Source organism: Nestor notabilis, unplaced genomic scaffold (assembly GCF_000696875.1).
Source record: "Nestor notabilis isolate BGI_N333 unplaced genomic scaffold, ASM69687v1 scaffold9719, whole genome shotgun sequence".
In the NCBI taxonomy this organism is placed as follows: Eukaryota; Metazoa; Chordata; class Aves; order Psittaciformes; family Psittacidae; genus Nestor; species Nestor notabilis.
Window position 1 is genome coordinate 1 of NW_009945027.1, and position 17,203 is coordinate 17,203.

Genomic DNA, 17,203 nt, shown 5'->3' on the forward strand with positions numbered 1-17,203 from the left:
GGGAGGTGGGGGGGAAGGAAGTCTGAGGAAGTCTGCTCTCCCTTTTCTGTTTAAATGTAATCATCTCAGTTGTAAAAGCTTTCCATACTTCCCAGCTTACTGCTGTACACTGCAAGCACTGAAACACAGTTTCAATCACAGAAACTATCAAACTTTTCCTTAATGTTTTTTATGCAGAGTTTTGCAAGCTTCTTCTGAAAGGGTTTGCATTGTACTCTTGTACTGACAGGAAAACAGGATATACATATTTTAAGTCTACAAAGGCTGGGGGGAAGGCAGATGTAGTGCCTGCTGATTCAGATCTGCCTTTTCACACCGGGCATACCCTGAATCAAAATTGGGTACTTAAATCATGCCTATAGAGAGGAAAAAAAAAAAAAAAAAAAATCCTCCAAGGGGATCACTACTGCAATTTGTCCTTACTTTAGACTTTAAGTTGTATATTTAAATAATAGCATAAGGATATAAAAGCCTACATTAGCACTGGGATAGCTGGTGTCAGAGATCAAGGTATGTTTACAAAATACTGTGCAGACAGGAATTGTTTATTTTTCTAAATAAACATTTAAATTAATTAGCATTCTGAAAGAGAGAACACTAAATATAGCAGCCCTTAGGCTATGTAACCTTAAGTTTTTTCAGCCTTTGACAGTGCAACCATCTTTAAAAAAATAGAATAACCCAATTAGAAATAAATGTTCCAGTTTTTCACATGTTAAAAACAGTATCAGTGCTTCATATCACAGCTTTTACACTAATAAAAGTGTGGTAATTCTTAATACATTGTAAATAATGTTAAAAAACCAAAACAAAACGAACAAACACAAGTACCTGAGAAGTTGATGGAGCACATGTGCTAGAAGTTACAGGAGATTCTGAACAGCTGGTGCTGGTGGCATTCTCAGATGACTTTAATTTTCTGCAATGACAACCCAACATTTCAGGTTACAAGGCAAAAAATATCTATGTTCTTTCATTATAGGGAGGACAGACATTCATTTCCCAGTTTTTTAAATGGCTGTTTTCTTTCCCCTAGAGACTGAACTTACCTAGAAAGTATTAACTCCAATGACTGTTTATCTATTTCACTGTATCCAGGCCAATCTTTCTGAATTTCTTTAAATAAATAATCCTTCAGAGAGAAAGAATTATCCTTTGGGTTCAGGTTGGCTACCTACAGGCAGACATTTAAGAAAATAAATGTTCATTATACCTAAATGCAAACTACAGAAATAAGATTTCTGGTACTGCAAAGCTTGATCAAAGCTCAAAACAAAAATCACACACCAGTTTTGGTTTTTTTCAGATGTGATAATCAAAGTAGCTCTCAAATAATGAGTGCCAATTTTAAAATTGTGGTCGATTTGGTATGTAGAAATTTGGATGTCAGAAAATGCCAAACTGCTGCAAGCATGTATGAAATGCATTCTAGGAAAAGCCCTCTCTGCAATATGTATCTGTTTTTTAACTTCAATACAGCATTAAGAACCCAGGCAAACTATGCCAAAACTTTAAATATTTACTGCACGAAATACATCAATAGGCCAAATTTATTTTCAAGAACTGAAGTACACTATCTTCACATACAAACTCAGCTTTCTTCAACTTCAGGAGGACACCTGCTGCTCCCTCATTCTACACAGTTAAACTGTGATGGCAGAGGACAGACTACCTGGAACAATGCATGTTTTCCATCATTCCATTAATGACCATAGTATGCTGTCATTTGTCTTGCTAAACAAACTGCATCTCTTTCTCAAGTGCCTGAGCCACAAGAAACTATAGCTTTCTCCTGAACAGTTCTATGCAGTAACTAGCACTAAGCTTCTTCATTTATCCCATCATTTCAAGTCATATCAAAGCTTTCCTGACTGGGAAAAAGTAACTGTACTCATACCTAATAAGTGGTATTTTGATAATGAGATTTAGTGCTAAAATGTTTAAGGAGAGGTGTACAGGCCCAAACACACTTTTCTATTTTGGAAACACAGGGTTCATCACAGCAAAGTACAGTCCTGAAAAGGTCATGTGTATACGTTGCTGCATACCTCTGGGGAAAAAAAAAAAAAGTGGGTTTATATCTTCAAATAAAAAGTAACCCAAGAAGTAAAAATAAGCTAGTAAAACCTTGAGACCATTTACACCTAAAGTGCTGGTTTAGACTTCTACACCCAATACCCATTCAGATTTTTGAAGAAAACCTCAAAGAAAAAGAGTCTCCTATCAATTTGCCTCCTATAAAATGTGGAATAACATATCAACACACCACCACTACCACTTGTCACTGCTTTGCTTACTTTTTCCCTCCAATACATGACAAATACTAATAATTCATGTCTGTGTGCATGTCTGTCTGTCACCAGCTTAAAAAAAAACACTAAAAGTAACAAAGATACTAATTCACTTCTTAAAAACCGAACTGAAGGTGTATTCTAAAAGCAGCAAATCTGTGCATATTCAATCTTAGCAAGTTCAGGCTGCTGCTTACAGATTTATACAAAAAAACCTCATTATGAAGCTACCTAAATATGGATGAAAAACCATTTCACACAGTTGACAGAATGTATGGTCAGTTTCTCTCAGTTAAGCAATGCAAGTAAAAGAGAGATAACAAAGACAGACATTAGGAGCAACGAACCTAGAAATAGTTAATTACTGCCTGCCATTCTAGCAAAATAAAAACACTCCCCCAAAACTTTTCATTCTTTCTTGCCTTTCCTCACGTGGACATGCAGTTTGGGGCATCTGTATAAAACAAGGAGCATTATGTACATTGTTTATTATTTTCCAATTTAAACACTGGAGTTATACAGCTCAAAATTACAATTATAAGAATAGCAGGAAGGAAAAATTGCTGGCACAAACTCCATGGTCTCACCTGCTGCAGGATAATTCCAAGGGAGTTCTTGTCCTTTTGGTTGACACCATCTTTCTGCAAGCGAGCAACTAACTCAGGTTTCTTGTAATTCTTCAGTGCCAGTAAGTGAATCACCCTGTCCCTGTACGGTCGCTGAGAAACAGCGGTTAGTGTGTGAGTCTTCCGTATTGTATTTGCAGGGTTCATGGGAGTTGATCTCTTCCTGACAGGCACAACATCTGGAATGCCTTCTGGTCCTCTTTTAACTGGTAGTCTTCTTCCTAAAGCAAGGGGAAAAAAAAAACCAAAAAAAAAAACCCAACCAAACTCAAAAAACCAAGACAAAGAAGTTGATATTTACCAGATAAACTCTGAAAATTGTATTTAGTTAGCATTTCAGTATCTATTAGAATACAGGCAGTAAAGATGCAATGAGCTAGGCATTAACAAAGAGATATTCAATATTAAAAAAAAGCTAGCAAATGAGCAATTGATTTGTACCTGTAGGAAGACTACTGATTATTTATATGGATGGGGCTTTTATTATTTTTCCAGTTTATAATCTCAAGTACTGAACACCCAAAACCAGGTACTCTTTTCAGATGAGTACCCTAAAGGATGATGCAAAGGTCCTCCATGTAATTAAAAAGATTTCCTATGAATGCCTAGGGAGACCATGTCTACAGAATTAATTGCATCACTGCTTAAAGAAATGATGCGTGGTGTTAATCACTGGAGTTACCATAAGTTACACCACATTTTAAGCTGAAATGTTCCCCTATTATTAAATAAGTTCAGGTCAGTCAGGAACAACACAGCAAAAATTTAACAGTTCTTGGGCCCAGGGCCAGCGAAGCTTTAAAACACGGCCGGCACAGTGCTTTGGATCAAACTCTACAAAAAGACATGTTTCTCAAGAGGGGCACAATTCAAATACTTGCAAGTGATGCCATCCAGAATTTAAAAATAATGCCAGCCAACCTGAATCTCAGTTTTCCAGAAAAAGAAGCAAACTTCATTACTCTGTGTTTTTAAATAAGATTTGCTATCAGACAGAAAAAAGGTTTATCAGAATACTACAGAAAACCTTTGTAGTAAATATTATTTCTAATCCAACAGAGGATGTGACACAAACCAGGTGTTTTTCTGAAACCAGCTCCTCAGATTTGGTATGAGGTAGACTTGTTGAGTATCAGTGAGAAAATCTGGAGCTTGCTCTTTTCTATCAGACACACAGATACTGAGCTGTGCTTATGTACTTACTATGTGTCCCTAGGAATAGCAAAAAATGTTTCCATTTTTGCAGTGCAGACCAAACCTTTATAACCTCTCCACCCGGCATGCTCCCTGGACTCTGCCCCGCTGGTTTTCAGGAACAAACCTCATCACGCAAACACATATGGTTACCTTTTTTAGAACAATATGAACTTGCTAGCTGTTTATTGAATGTATTACAAATGTTTTGACAAATTAAATTCAATGCAGGTTACACAAAACCTTGGCACAGACAATATTGTAAGCAGCATTCAAACAAAACACCTAAAGTCATGTCTCAGATTCACTTAAAAAAAAAAATCAAAACAAAAAAACCAGCTGAAAACATAACCAAGCATTAACGTGATTAACAACCCCAGTTCCTAATTTGTCCTGCATGAAGCATGTGGCAAAGTCATCCTTGTGACCTACCAGCAACTAGACCTGTCCTACCTGAGCTTCCTCAATGCCAGTCTGAAACAAAAGTACCCTAAATACCCTAACTGTCCTACTGCCAGTCTTCAGACCCAATTTATCTTATTCACTTAAGATCTATTTAAGCCACCAACAAGAATCATGCAGATGATTCAAATGTCAAATAGAGCTTCCACAGTGAGATGTTTTGAAATACATGAAAGCAGCACCTCTCACATTGCCATTAAAGAGCAGTTTAGACAACACAGTGGAAGAAGTCCCATCTCCGCATACTGGTGTCAACGCGTGCTGAGCTCCCTGGGTATCAAGGACATACACACTTAGTTTTGTATCTCCAAAAAGCCATGACAGTGCTGGCTAATAAAGCTCTGCAGTATGCTGAGGCAGAGCAAGTGTTGCACCACCAATTGTCACTGATGTCCATGCTGGCAGAGGACCGCAGACATAGCCAGGGAGAGCCTGTGTTACTTAATGAAGACGGATGAACGTGGTTCAGATTGCAGCTGCAGGCAGGACTGGTGCTGCCTATACCACTGACTGCCTGTAAAATGGATGCTTACCTTGTGTCTACCTGCAGGCTCCTCAGGGAAATGTTTTGCAGAAAACAATGAAATCCTTGGGACAATGCCAACATTACCTTAGTTTAACAACAACAAAAACCCCAAACAAACAAACAAAACAACAACCAAAGCAATGGTCTTGTGGTAACAGTTGCTTATTAATCACCAAGACATAAAATAAATAATACTGAATCAGCATTAGAAAGTGTGAAAAGCAAAGTTTTTCATATTAAACTTCTGAATTCATATGAGACTTCCTGAATGTTGGTTGGTCTTTTGGGTTTTTTTTAGATTAGAAATTAAGCTTAATGGTTTAGCACAATACTTGGGTACTCACAAGTGCTATTACAAAAATAAAACAGTGGCTACTAAACTAGAGAATTTAAGTGCATTGGATAGTGAAAAACCCTCACCTCTGTGGTAAAAATTTCAACTAGTCAAGCGGTATGGGGGCAAGGAAGGGGTGGCAGGCCTTCTGAAGGAAAAGAATAAAGGCTGATGTCTGAACACAGCAATAGGACACTGCAAGTCTGCAACATGAGGACAAGCTACCTACATCCAAGATCTCTAAACATACCATCTTTCCCAAGAATACACTGACAAGATGAATTAATGAGTTTGAAAACTTAGTTATCTAGTAAAAAATGAAATACAACCATACCTAAAAATGGTCCACCAGGTTTAATAAACTTTGCACTTCGACTGCGCGCCTCCTCTTCTGCCTGGGCCATGCGCTCTCTGGTCTTCAGATGCGAATCATTTGTTGCACATACTGTAATTTTATTCTGTACAATTCCAAGGCAACTGAGTTGCGAGACTCCAGAACTACAAAAACAATGAAGAAGGTTGATCCCAACCACTAGCTCAGATTTAGAAGCATGGTTGTATCAGGAACTTTAAACCTGCCTTAACAGGCGAAGAAAAACGTTTTCCAGTTCTAACAGGTAGCTAGGGTGTAGATATACTTCAAATTGTCTCTACACACCCTAATTGTTTGTTTTAACTGTCAGCATAATTACAATCTCCTCACATAACTGTACTAGGGCAGGCTCAGGGCTGTGCTGGTGGCTGTACTGGTAATGCCTGCCATGACAACGGCGGCAGCAGCTCAGGCAGTCACACCAGCGCCCTAATGGCAGGCAGGCCCTGCCCCGGAGCCTCTCCACCGGCTGTCTGGCTCTCAGCTCAACATACATCTGTCCTCTACTGAACGTGGTGGTGATGGTCCCAGGCCCTGCAAGGCCCAGGGAGGGGAAGCCAGCCTGTCCTTGAGACCTGTGCCCACATCTCCCCTCATCTTGCTGACAAAGATGTCTGCCCTCTTCATCACCCACTCTGTGCGTTTGACAGTGCTGAGGTGTGCCTATGCTCCACCCACCCGCTCCTCTGAGCATTCACATTTGAGAAGAGGCACCAAGAGCAAACCCTGTGCGAGGGGAAGGATGGTGACGTCTCCTCAATGGCTTCAGGGCAGGTGCTGGGCTCCAGGAGGTGTTTCTGGAGGAGCCTGGACCACCGTGATCAGCCCAAGTGTACACCCGCAGTTTTCTTTAAACTGGTCTAATTAACACCGCTCTTAACAAGGATGCTGTGCAGCACCTGCCACTGAACAGCTCTGACTAGGGAAAGGACACCAGCTTTAGCTAATCTGGAACACTTTAACCAGCCTAAAACTCTCCACCAAGGCTTCAAGGGTCAAGAATCTCATGTCTCAACTTACATTATTTCTGAAAGTCACAAAGCTGGACCAAGCCAATGGCCAGTATTTCAGCTAGTTTTGTCCATAGCCTAGAGCTATGTATTCCTTGCTCCGAAATCACCACATGAACAACAATAAAAAAGGTCCTTCTTGCCATAGAAAGCACAGCTTTTACCAGTTGCCCACTTCCTTGAACATCCCTGACTTTCTTACTGGTTTTTACAACCAGAACGGCTGAGCATGGACTGAGACATGCAACCCTTCTCCCTGGGCTGCGCATTTTCAAAATCCAAGCCAGTGTTGGAAGGCAGAGCTGCCCTGAGGACAAAATTAGACTACACACCCTGCAGAGGACCTTTCTGGGTTGGTTTATTTTTTTTGTTTGTTTGTTTTTTAAAACAACTCTGCATGTAACACTACTCAAGTTTTGCATTAACTTTGCAGTCACTTTGCACAAACTGAGAGCTGGCTACAAAAGACCTCGTAGTCAAACCACATTTGACTACCATAAACTACCAGAGTCAATCAACATTTGACTGCCACATTTGACAAACCACAAAACTAGCTAGACATGCTATTCAGAATGATTCAGAGCTAAAGCAGATTAAATTTAATCTTAAAAAGTACAATTTCATTCAACTGAAGGTGTTCCTTCCTGAAGAAGAAGGTGCCCTTAGGGATGCTTGGGAGAGTAGGCAGGACCTCTCACCCCTAGCATGCACTCTGTGCCGGCCTTGGAAGCTGTCTCGCTCCTTTCAGATAGAATAAAAGCCCAAAAGAAAATCCCCAAAAAACCCACACTGCCCAAGCTCCCCCAGGTCTGCCACTAAACCATTCGGCTTTTTGCCAATCTCATCAGTTAAGTGAGTTCACTGAAAGACTGTACTGTAGTAGAAGAGACCTAAAGCAAAGGGGAAAAAAAAAAAAAAAGGAGGATGAGGATGCTGAGAGATCTCCTGTTAGGCAAAGAGCTAGTAAATCAGCTCGTTTTCTCATTGCTCCCAAAACCTGCTATCTATACAAATCTCTGCTTTGAAATCAAGGCCAGAAGCTCTCCTGTAACCAAGAACCTGAGCAGTACCTTTTGGAGACCTCTGTTAATGTGCCTGTTTGCTATCAGCTTCCCAAATTGATAAATGAACTCTGCCTACAATGTGCTAATGAATGAAATGGAACTAACAGTTATTCAGTGCCACCATTACGACACTAAACATAGTATTCTAGAAGCTGAAGCAAATGGTGTTTTCTTGCCATTTTAGTAGATGTTAACACTGTTCACTTTGACTCAAAGGACCAGGACAAGGCGCTGCTGTATTACATTGGGTTCTGAAACACCATGGTCATACAGTTATGGGTAAGGTCACTGATTTATGTGGTTCTTAAAATAAGACAACTATCCATCATGGCCAGCATACTAGCATGCTGTCAGCCATAATCATATTTACATATGGTTGTAGAATGGATCTGGTCTAGCCTGGACGATGTTGAGCTCCAAATGCTTTCAAAAAACAGTACTAGGAGGTGAGAAAGTACTCAGAAAGTTACTTTTTAAAGAGCAAAACCAAAAAGAATTCTACATAAAAGCAAGTATTTACGATTAGCAAGAAATCATGCTATTGCTAGGAATTAATTTTCTACTGCAGCTCATCAGCAGAGCATGCTTCTGTTAAAGGTTTTTGCTACATGCTCAAAGCCTAAGAATCTACTTAAATTTGCCATGAAAAAAAACATTAAGTAAAACTTACCCTGAGTCCTTTTGCTGGAACAGGTCAAAGCTTCCCTGAGGATTATCTTTGCCAATATTTGACACTAAGAAGTTAAATGTATTCACTTCATTTGGCTGATCAACTTTGGGAATTTTAATAAGCTAAAAGGAAAAAAAAAAAAAGTTTACATAAAAACTTCAGTCTACACTCCTTTGCTTGAGATTATGGGACCATAATTTTAAATGAGAAACTGTGATTCAAAAGTTTTCTTATGATTTCAGTCACACTACTAAAAATGCTGCTTTGGCAGAATTCTCCCCCTGGAACCAGCACTGGCTGTGCATCTGCCACAGGAGTAACTGCACTGGAAAAGGCTACCATTGCTGAGCCTCTCAACTCAGCAAAGCCATCCTTCCCCATTTAGTGGAATTAATACACACATGCTTAGCTTTAAATGCAAGCACCTAAGTACAATTAAATGGTCTGAAGCTCAGTTAACGGAACAGACAAGTGCAATTCACACAAACCATATTGGACACTGCCCCAGCTTTGTGATTTATTTGGTCCCAATGAAGCAAATGTGGGAATTAGCTCCAAGAAGGGAAAAAAGCCCCAGCAACACCCAAATTACAAGAGTAAAACTTCTTAAAAGTATAAAGGATGACTTTCAACTTCAACAGGCATTACAGCCTTTTTCTTCTACTCAACTCTAGATTAAATTATTTGCATAAATGTAAATGTGAATATTTTTGTAAGTTTAGTCAGCTGTAGTAACACTGGATTTCCTTGGCTGAACTAATGACTTAGTACAGAATATGCTGCATTCTGCTGGAACTTAAAAATGTAAATATGAGAAATTATTAAATTGATAATTGGCATAAGCACATTTTTTAATCTGCTGCCATACACAAAAAACCTACTGCAATCCAACTACTTTATTCTAAAGGTAAAACTAGCTGGCAATAAATCTAAACAAAGCTAGTCTTCTGAAATTTGCTTGAATTTTTAATGGAATATTAAATAAGATGAACAAAGATATATAAAAGCAGTATTTAACAGTCTTTCAGAAATCTTTTAATATTTTGCGTGCGAGATTGGCTTCATAAACTTCAACGTAATTTGCACAAAGTCCTACTATAACACAATTCCATTACCATTTATATTTTAATCATCAGTACTGGCAAAGCTTGCAACGGCTTGTGACAGCGACTGGACTGATTTAATGTTTCAGCATAGTGGTTTTACTGTAAATACTGCAGGTACGCATATATGAATTTGACAATTTGAAATCAACCCATTGTAGCCTGATATACTTTCTGGAAAAACAACAACTATCTATTATGATAAAGCCAAGGCTGGCCCTCAAGAAATATAGCTGAGCAGACAGAAGCAGGTAACTGTTGCTGTGTATGCTGGAACTTCATTCTCAAAATTTTGAATAAATTTTTATTTTCCATTGATCAGCCTAAAGAATGCATATGTACAGATACTGAAAAAGATATTGATAAAGTATGAGAAAAACAAGTCTGCCTCCTAACTGGTAGATGGCTATGAAGCTTATCACCAACAACAACCTCCCAGGAGCAAACTCAAATGGAAACACTGAATGTTTTAAAGATTCCCTCACACACAGAGGCTGAAGATGATGAGGGAGCCAGCTACTACTACCATTGTGACAGCTGTCTTTGAAGAAGCAAAGAAAAGGTCTAGAAATTTACTTTCATTCTCAAATTTTTAGGATATATTTTTCTCAAAATTTTGTAAGAACTAGATGACCATTGCTCAGGCCTTTTCTAAAGGAAATCCCATAAGGAAGGAAGGACCAAGATGGTACAGCATTCTCTTTAAATTTAAAAAAAAAAAAAAAAAAAATCTTAGCATAGGATACATAAACAAAAGCTGGAAGAACAGACATTTTGCAGAGGTTAAGTCTTAAAGTTTTTGGTTTTGAAATTTGAGACTTTAGGATAAAATGATAAAGTCTTCTTACTTCAAGCTGTTTGGAAACAAAAGAATGCAGAGAGCACTTCTAAACCTTCCCAAATGAAAATAACTGACACAGGACAATAAGACACCAAGCCCATTTCAGAATCATAGAATCACAGAATGGTGCCCTTTTAACTGACACAAAAAATACGAATAAAAAAAATTCAAGACTTAAAACAAACACAGATGAACTCTGGCAAGCTACAATCAAATGCCTGTACAACCTGGGGAAAGCCAGGCAGATGAGGGCATTGCCAAAAGCATTGTTTGTGGCACACAGGGGTACCCCATTTCTGCCTCCCACCTTTCACCCCATGGCAGGGGGAGTTTTCCCAGTGCTGCAGACCCTTCAGCATTATCGGTCTGATGTGCACAGGAGCGGCATGTTGTGCCCTGACCTGGCCCCAGTGTCACATCTGGCTAGGCTGGAGCACTTTGGAACAAGTATTGAGCAACTGGAGCCTCTGCTGTCTACTTTAAAATGATAGTTTAAATTCTGTGTACTCAAACTGGCTTGCAATTTCTTACCATCTGATGGATTCAGTAATAGAGAATTTCCACTAGAATAATTCAGACCTTTGACTTTAATCCCTTCCTCTTAGTAACTGACTTCTGGATCTATCATATTACCCTATCTCACTCTGACATACCATCCTTGTTCCTACTCTCTAATGCAGGAACAGTTTCAATAATTTTCTCCGAAAGCCCCTGTGCAGAATCACTCCAGTTTCTCTGGCTCTTAGCTTTTTGTCACTTCTGTCCTCCTCTTTTCCATCATTCCTGAAAAAAATGCGATTACAGTATACTCATTGCAGGCCAGACGTATTTTGCTTGGAGCAAGCCCAAGTGATACAGAATGGTTCAGGTTGGAAAGAACCTTATGATCATCCAGTTCCAACCCCCTGCCATGGGCAGGGACATGTCACACTAAACTATGTTGCCCGAGGTCTCATCTAACCTGGCCTTGAACACTGCCAGGGATGGAGCGTTTACCACTTCTTTGCACAACCTGTTCCAGTGCCTCACCACTCTCATTAACCCTTGTCCTGTCGCTACAGTCCGTGATGAAGAGTCCCTCTCCAGCATCCTTGTAGGTCCCCTTCAGGTAGTGGAAGGCAGCTATGAGGTCTCCACACAGCTTCTCTTCACCAGGCTGAAAAGCCCCAAGTTTTCTTACTCTGTCTTTGTATGGGAGGTGATCCAGCCCCCTAGTGGCCTCCTCTGGACTTGCTCCTTAAGTTGAGGACACCAGAACTGCACACAGTGCTCCACGTGGGGTCTCATAAAAACAGAGTAGAGTCACCTAATCTCTTTCTGAACATATCTACCTTCTCTCTGCTTTTGTTCTTCTATGGTACTACATCATCTTATCAGGCTGACATGAACACCGTATTTTTATGAGGTCTCCACACAGCTTCTCTTCACCAGGCTGAAAAGCCCCAAGTTTTCTTACTCTGTCTTTGTATGGGAGGTGATCCAGCCCCCTAGTGGCCTCCTCTGGACTTGCTCCTTAAGTTGAGGACACCAGAACTGCACACAGTGCTCCACGTGGGGTCTCATAAAAACAGAGTAGAGTCACCTAATCTCTTTCTGAACATATCTACCTTCTCTCTGCTTTTGTTCTTCTATGGTACTACATCATCTTATCAGGCTGACATGAACACCGTATTTTCAGGTGCCTCTTTTCAGCATATGTGTTCAAGTCCTCTCTCTCTCTCAATCTCTTCTTTGCCTCTTCTCAGAAACATTTCAACTTTACCATCTCACCTTTTAAGGATAAGATATGGTAGCTCACAAGCCACACCCACACCAGCACCCACCACATGCTGTAAGCCTCTACACAGGGTTAAAGGAAGTAAAAATTACTATTTGCAGGGCCCTCCAAATTAGGAATGTCCATTGCTGCAGGAGATCAAGGACATCACCAGCTGCAGGTATGGTGCATGCCTTGTAATTATCTAATAAATTTATTTGGAAGTTGCAGGACATAGCAGAGAAAGTTAAAAATAAAGGAGGGAAGCCACATCAGGGAAATAGCAGTTGTCTGAAACATTATCACTACAGAAGTACATGGGACTATAAACAGAGTATTTTTTTTTTTTCATTTAAATGTATCCCTACTGCATTAAAAGTTAATTGCCGATACTCACATTCCCCAGGGCTATTTTATCTAGCACAGCATAGCTGCTACATTCTCCAGGCAGCTTAGGTGTATGTACTCCAAAATGTTTAATTACAAGGTATTTCTTAAAAATTATGATGTAACGATCCATTTCTTGCAGTCCCTCTGTGTCCTTCAGCTATTTCAGCCATCAGCACACATTATCATCCAGACCGCTAGGGAGTAAGATGTTCCTAAACAAAGTAAAAGTTCTCCCTCCCAAGGACTGATCTGTGATCTGGTGCAAAAGTTTATTTTAACAATCACCAGTTATTTTATTAATTCACAGATCACAGGGTTCTTATCTATGTTTTGTGCAAACTATTCCATTCTTGAACTGAAGAGCATCTACAGGCTATCTATGCAGTATGGACAAATGATTTATTATCCTAAAGAATGCAAACCATCTTATTGCATTAGCAGATTTGCTATTGTGCCTTCAGAGACCATCTATATACTTCCATCAAGCTCTAGATCCCTTCAGAGCAACTCTACCACGCAACAGAAAAAAATTAAGCTTGCTAGGGTTTTGGTTTGGGTTTTTTTTTTCCTGGCAACATGACTGCAGAACCCCTCTGACACGAATATTGGCTTCTTGTTAAACATATACATAAAATAAAAGCTCCTCCCTTGCCTCTTCTCATGTAAGCCTCCTTTCCTCAATTCCCACATCTAACACAACTCTAGACCACCCCAGGCCAGCAGGGACCTGTATTTCTCCACTCCAGCTTTTACCATCATCCATGGAGGACTGGCACTAGAATGTGTAACTAGAGATGGAATATTAAAAAAAAAAAAAAAAAGTCTTTTTTAATATTAGTATTTTATCCTCATCTGGAAGTTAAGACAGTTGCATGGATTGCAGAGGAAATACTCTCAAGAGACAAAAAAATCACTGTCTGTTTTTAGCAGCATTTAAAGAAACTCTTTGCCATCATAGGTGACCTGCAACACCTTGGCATGAATGCACACTGAAGACTCTTCACTCTGGAAACCTGCAAGTGGAAACCAGTCCAGAAGAGGAAGGCAGACCTTTCAAAGGGCCAGGCCAGTCCTCTGTCATGCAACTTGCGTACTCTGGAAATACTAAGGACATGGCTGCACAATACACAGAGATAATGAGCTAACCATTTCCCTCCTGCTGTACATACAGTCGTAAAATGTCCTGTTTTAACTTACCCTTTGCCCTAATATCCTTAAATTTCTCTCCTTATTGCTGAGACTTAGGGTCTAGGAATCTCATGTAATAACTTCCTTAGTTTGTATTTCTTCAAATATGGATAGATTTGAAATGCACTTCTGGTCTAGTGTGAGGTATCCCTGCCCAAGGCAAGGGGCTTGGAACTAGGTGATCTTAAGGTCCTTTCCAACTCTAACGATTCTACGATTCTATAAGAACTTATTACTTCTGCAGCAAGCAGCAAAGTCCCTGCAGATGTTTCCCTCTTAAAGAGCAACGGAGCAAACCTTACTGCTGAGTTACATGATGAAATAGCACAGATCTGGATTAACTTTTTAGTAGAAATGAGGGTGACATCACTGTAAGATAACAGTTGGTTCTTCAGCAGTCTTGTGGCCCCCAGATTTTGACACTTTTTGATAAAAAAACCCAGATTTTTACAGCTGAGAAACAAAGCCTCCCCCAGGCTAGTAACATCTCAAAGTTCACATACTACCGCCTTGAAGCTGCTACCAGAGAACATAGAAGAAAGCAGCACATGAACTTTTGCACAGACAGAGTGGGTGCAGGGCAGGTAAAGCATACTGGTAATTTTTCCTTCACTTGCAGGACATCATGCTAACAGGTAGGTTAATTATTTCTACTCTGAGAGCTTATTTTGAACTCATCTCCTGCTCCATCCCTTGCAACCCTCAGGCACCTGCTGCCCCAGGCAGCGGCTCAGGAAGCTGACCAGTGGAGCCAGACAGTCCATTTCACTGGATTACTTCCCAGACAAATCAAGTACATCACAGATATCCTCCTGATGGCAGCATGAATTCAGATCAATCTGTGCTCCCATCCACTCTCTTCTGGTACTGCTGTTTTGGCTGACTCTCTTAACTAAGACGATTATCCACTCTAGCAAAGAAATTCTTTTACTAGTATAAATATTTGCCAGTATAGTTTAAATTGCAAATAAGCTACAATGAGAAAAGATCTTCTTACAAGTGCAGTGTTAAGAGACTTTTGTCTGCACAAGTAGCTTTGTTATAGATACGATTCTCCCAACATCTGAATACCCTTCAGCCAGATTGAACTGGACTAGGGCTGTAGTTTCACACCTGTGGGCAGTCCTTAAAAATGAGTCTTTGAATATCCCTTAAAATTTAAATATTAACCCCAAAATCTTAAATCATTCCACTTGGAAAGCAGTCTGTACTTAATTTTACCTTCAGCTTTAGTTCTCCAATTTGCACCACTGCAAAAATGATTGTTTAACAGGACCTGTGGGCTTTAGGAAGCTCCATTTCCTCATGTTTCCCTTCAACTTTTCAACAGGCTTGAAATACTGTTTTATTAGTTTTAGGCTAGGGTCAGAACAATTGGGGTGTGTGATATACAAACCACCCCTCAGAACTGCAGTTCTGCTTTACACCCTGAAACCAATCACTGAAAGTCGATTTCAAAATACTAAGTTTGCACTGCTTAGTTGATGACTTACAAGGTATTCCTATTGCTTTCAAATTTCGGTTAAAAAGTGACAAAAGCAAGATAAAAAGGCCTATCTAAAACATGATTCTCTTTCACTTTCAACTACAACTCCTAAGTAAGCATGCAATGAAAAACATCTGGCATTTAGCAGATTTTACAATGTCGATAATAAAAAAGTGGAACTGGTTAATCTACACTGCATTTATTTTCCAATATAGTAAGAGTACAAAATACTTACCCCTTGGGATCCTTGAAACTGAATTGAAGGCTGAGAAGAAACACGATCCTATGAGAGGAAAAATAAGTAGAATGTAAGCAAATTGACAAACCTCCACACTCCAGCAGAAGGTACTTTGCCTGGAGAGAGAGAAGGTGGATTGGCCTGTAGCAAACTTCTCATGCTAGCACCATGATGCAGATCCCAGGGGCCACGGCTGCAGCAGCAGCTCCAGGCAGCATGCAGGGCTTCCTCCATTTGGTGCTGAGGAGCACAAGAGCTGGTACTTTATCATCACCGGGGCACCATGCGGAGTCCAAGAAAATGCTGTACAATGTTATCTGCTGGCACTGAAGGGAAAAAACACCCCTCCTCTGCCTGAACTACCACTAATGTGGGAGTCCAAAATTATGTGCTTTCCCACTCTCAAACCCTGCCCTGCTGTCCCAGTTGCTTATGGACTGGGATGGCTTCATTTCTGAAGAGACTATTCGATGACACCATTTTCACATGTACTTGAGTTCTAGGTATCAGCTCAGACTTCGTGAACACAGGCAACCTGTCTACTCGAAAGGTCTTGATAACAATAGCTTTCCTCGTCAGGACAATGCTCAGGCCCCATCACTTCCCACTGTCACGGATGACCTGCTCTTTGCGCAGATCCCCAAGCGTGGACCAGTAATGCCAGGAGCACTTGCAACACTAGAACCCAAGCACCCCACCACCTCCCAGCAGTGCAGTCAGCCCGCCTCTCCACAGGAAGGCAAGGAGTAGTGTCTTCTCTCTCACACTCTTAACTTGCTAATTAACACCACCGAGCACATGTCTAAGTCAAAATTCAAACTGGCTCCCAAAAAATCCTGAGCTCCCCCAAAAAATCCTTACTTCTTCAGCTGCCTATGTGCCACGTGAAATACACACGGCCAAAAATAACAAAAGACAGTTGCACCTTGTCTCTATGATGTCTCTCAGCCTGCTCCTGACCTGCAAGGATGGAAGTGTCCTGTACTACTACTGTGCTGACACCACTGTCTGTGAAGGTGTGCAAATGTTAAAGGGAAAACAAAAATATCAAGGAGCTTGCTAGCTGGAAATTGCTTTTCTCTGTCACAAGCTAGCTTCTGGTCAGGTCTGCTCCTTGATACAGCCCAAACAGCAACACCACCAGTGCCAGCAGGAGCCCGCTGATAAGAATATCCCATTCTAGCAGCAATGCTACCTTTGTTCAGCACTACTGAATCCTGAAATTATGCTGCTAGACACAAACCCATAGGTCAGCTATGCTGATAAGCTCAATTTGCTAGGCTTTGTCCACAGCATGTTACAGGGAGTTTGCCAGCCCACTGCAAACACTTAACCTAAACAAGTTGCACCAAAGGATGAAACTCTAATGAATAAAGACTTCACTCCAGCAAAAGCAAGTGTTTATGGATTTAAAATTTAAATCCATCCAGAAACATTCAGGACTGGAAAGTCAAGTTAGATGCACCTCTTGTCTTCTCTTCCCTCCAGCCACAGATTCCTCCTCCTTCACTTGCACTTCTCTCACCCTTTTGCAATAAAATCTGTCTCACTCATCCAGCAGGAAACTCCCCACACTGATCTTGGCAATGAGCTGATGCTGCTCACACAGGTGCCAGTGAGTGCTGGAGCCGACGGAGCGCAGTCAGCAGGA

General features: G+C 40.5%; 1 protein-coding gene across 1 annotated transcript in view; it reads right to left on the minus strand.

Annotated features, from left to right (window-relative positions):
• Positions 1-831: 831 nt before the first annotated feature.
• The window catches only part of LOC104412093 (RNA polymerase II elongation factor ELL2-like), a gene marked incomplete at its 3' end in the record, with an annotated part of 18,688 nt that continues 2,316 nt past the window's right edge, over positions 832-17,203 (minus strand). The window contains exons 2-7 of the mRNA XM_010022697.1: positions 15,550-15,597; positions 8,551-8,672; positions 5,768-5,931; positions 2,879-3,138; positions 1,050-1,174; positions 832-919 (exon numbers count right to left, since the gene is read on the minus strand). Of these exons, the coding sequence (XP_010020999.1) occupies positions 832-919; positions 1,050-1,174; positions 2,879-3,138; positions 5,768-5,931; positions 8,551-8,672; positions 15,550-15,597 (807 nt within the window). The remainder of the gene's footprint in view (positions 920-1,049; positions 1,175-2,878; positions 3,139-5,767; positions 5,932-8,550; positions 8,673-15,549; positions 15,598-17,203) is intronic.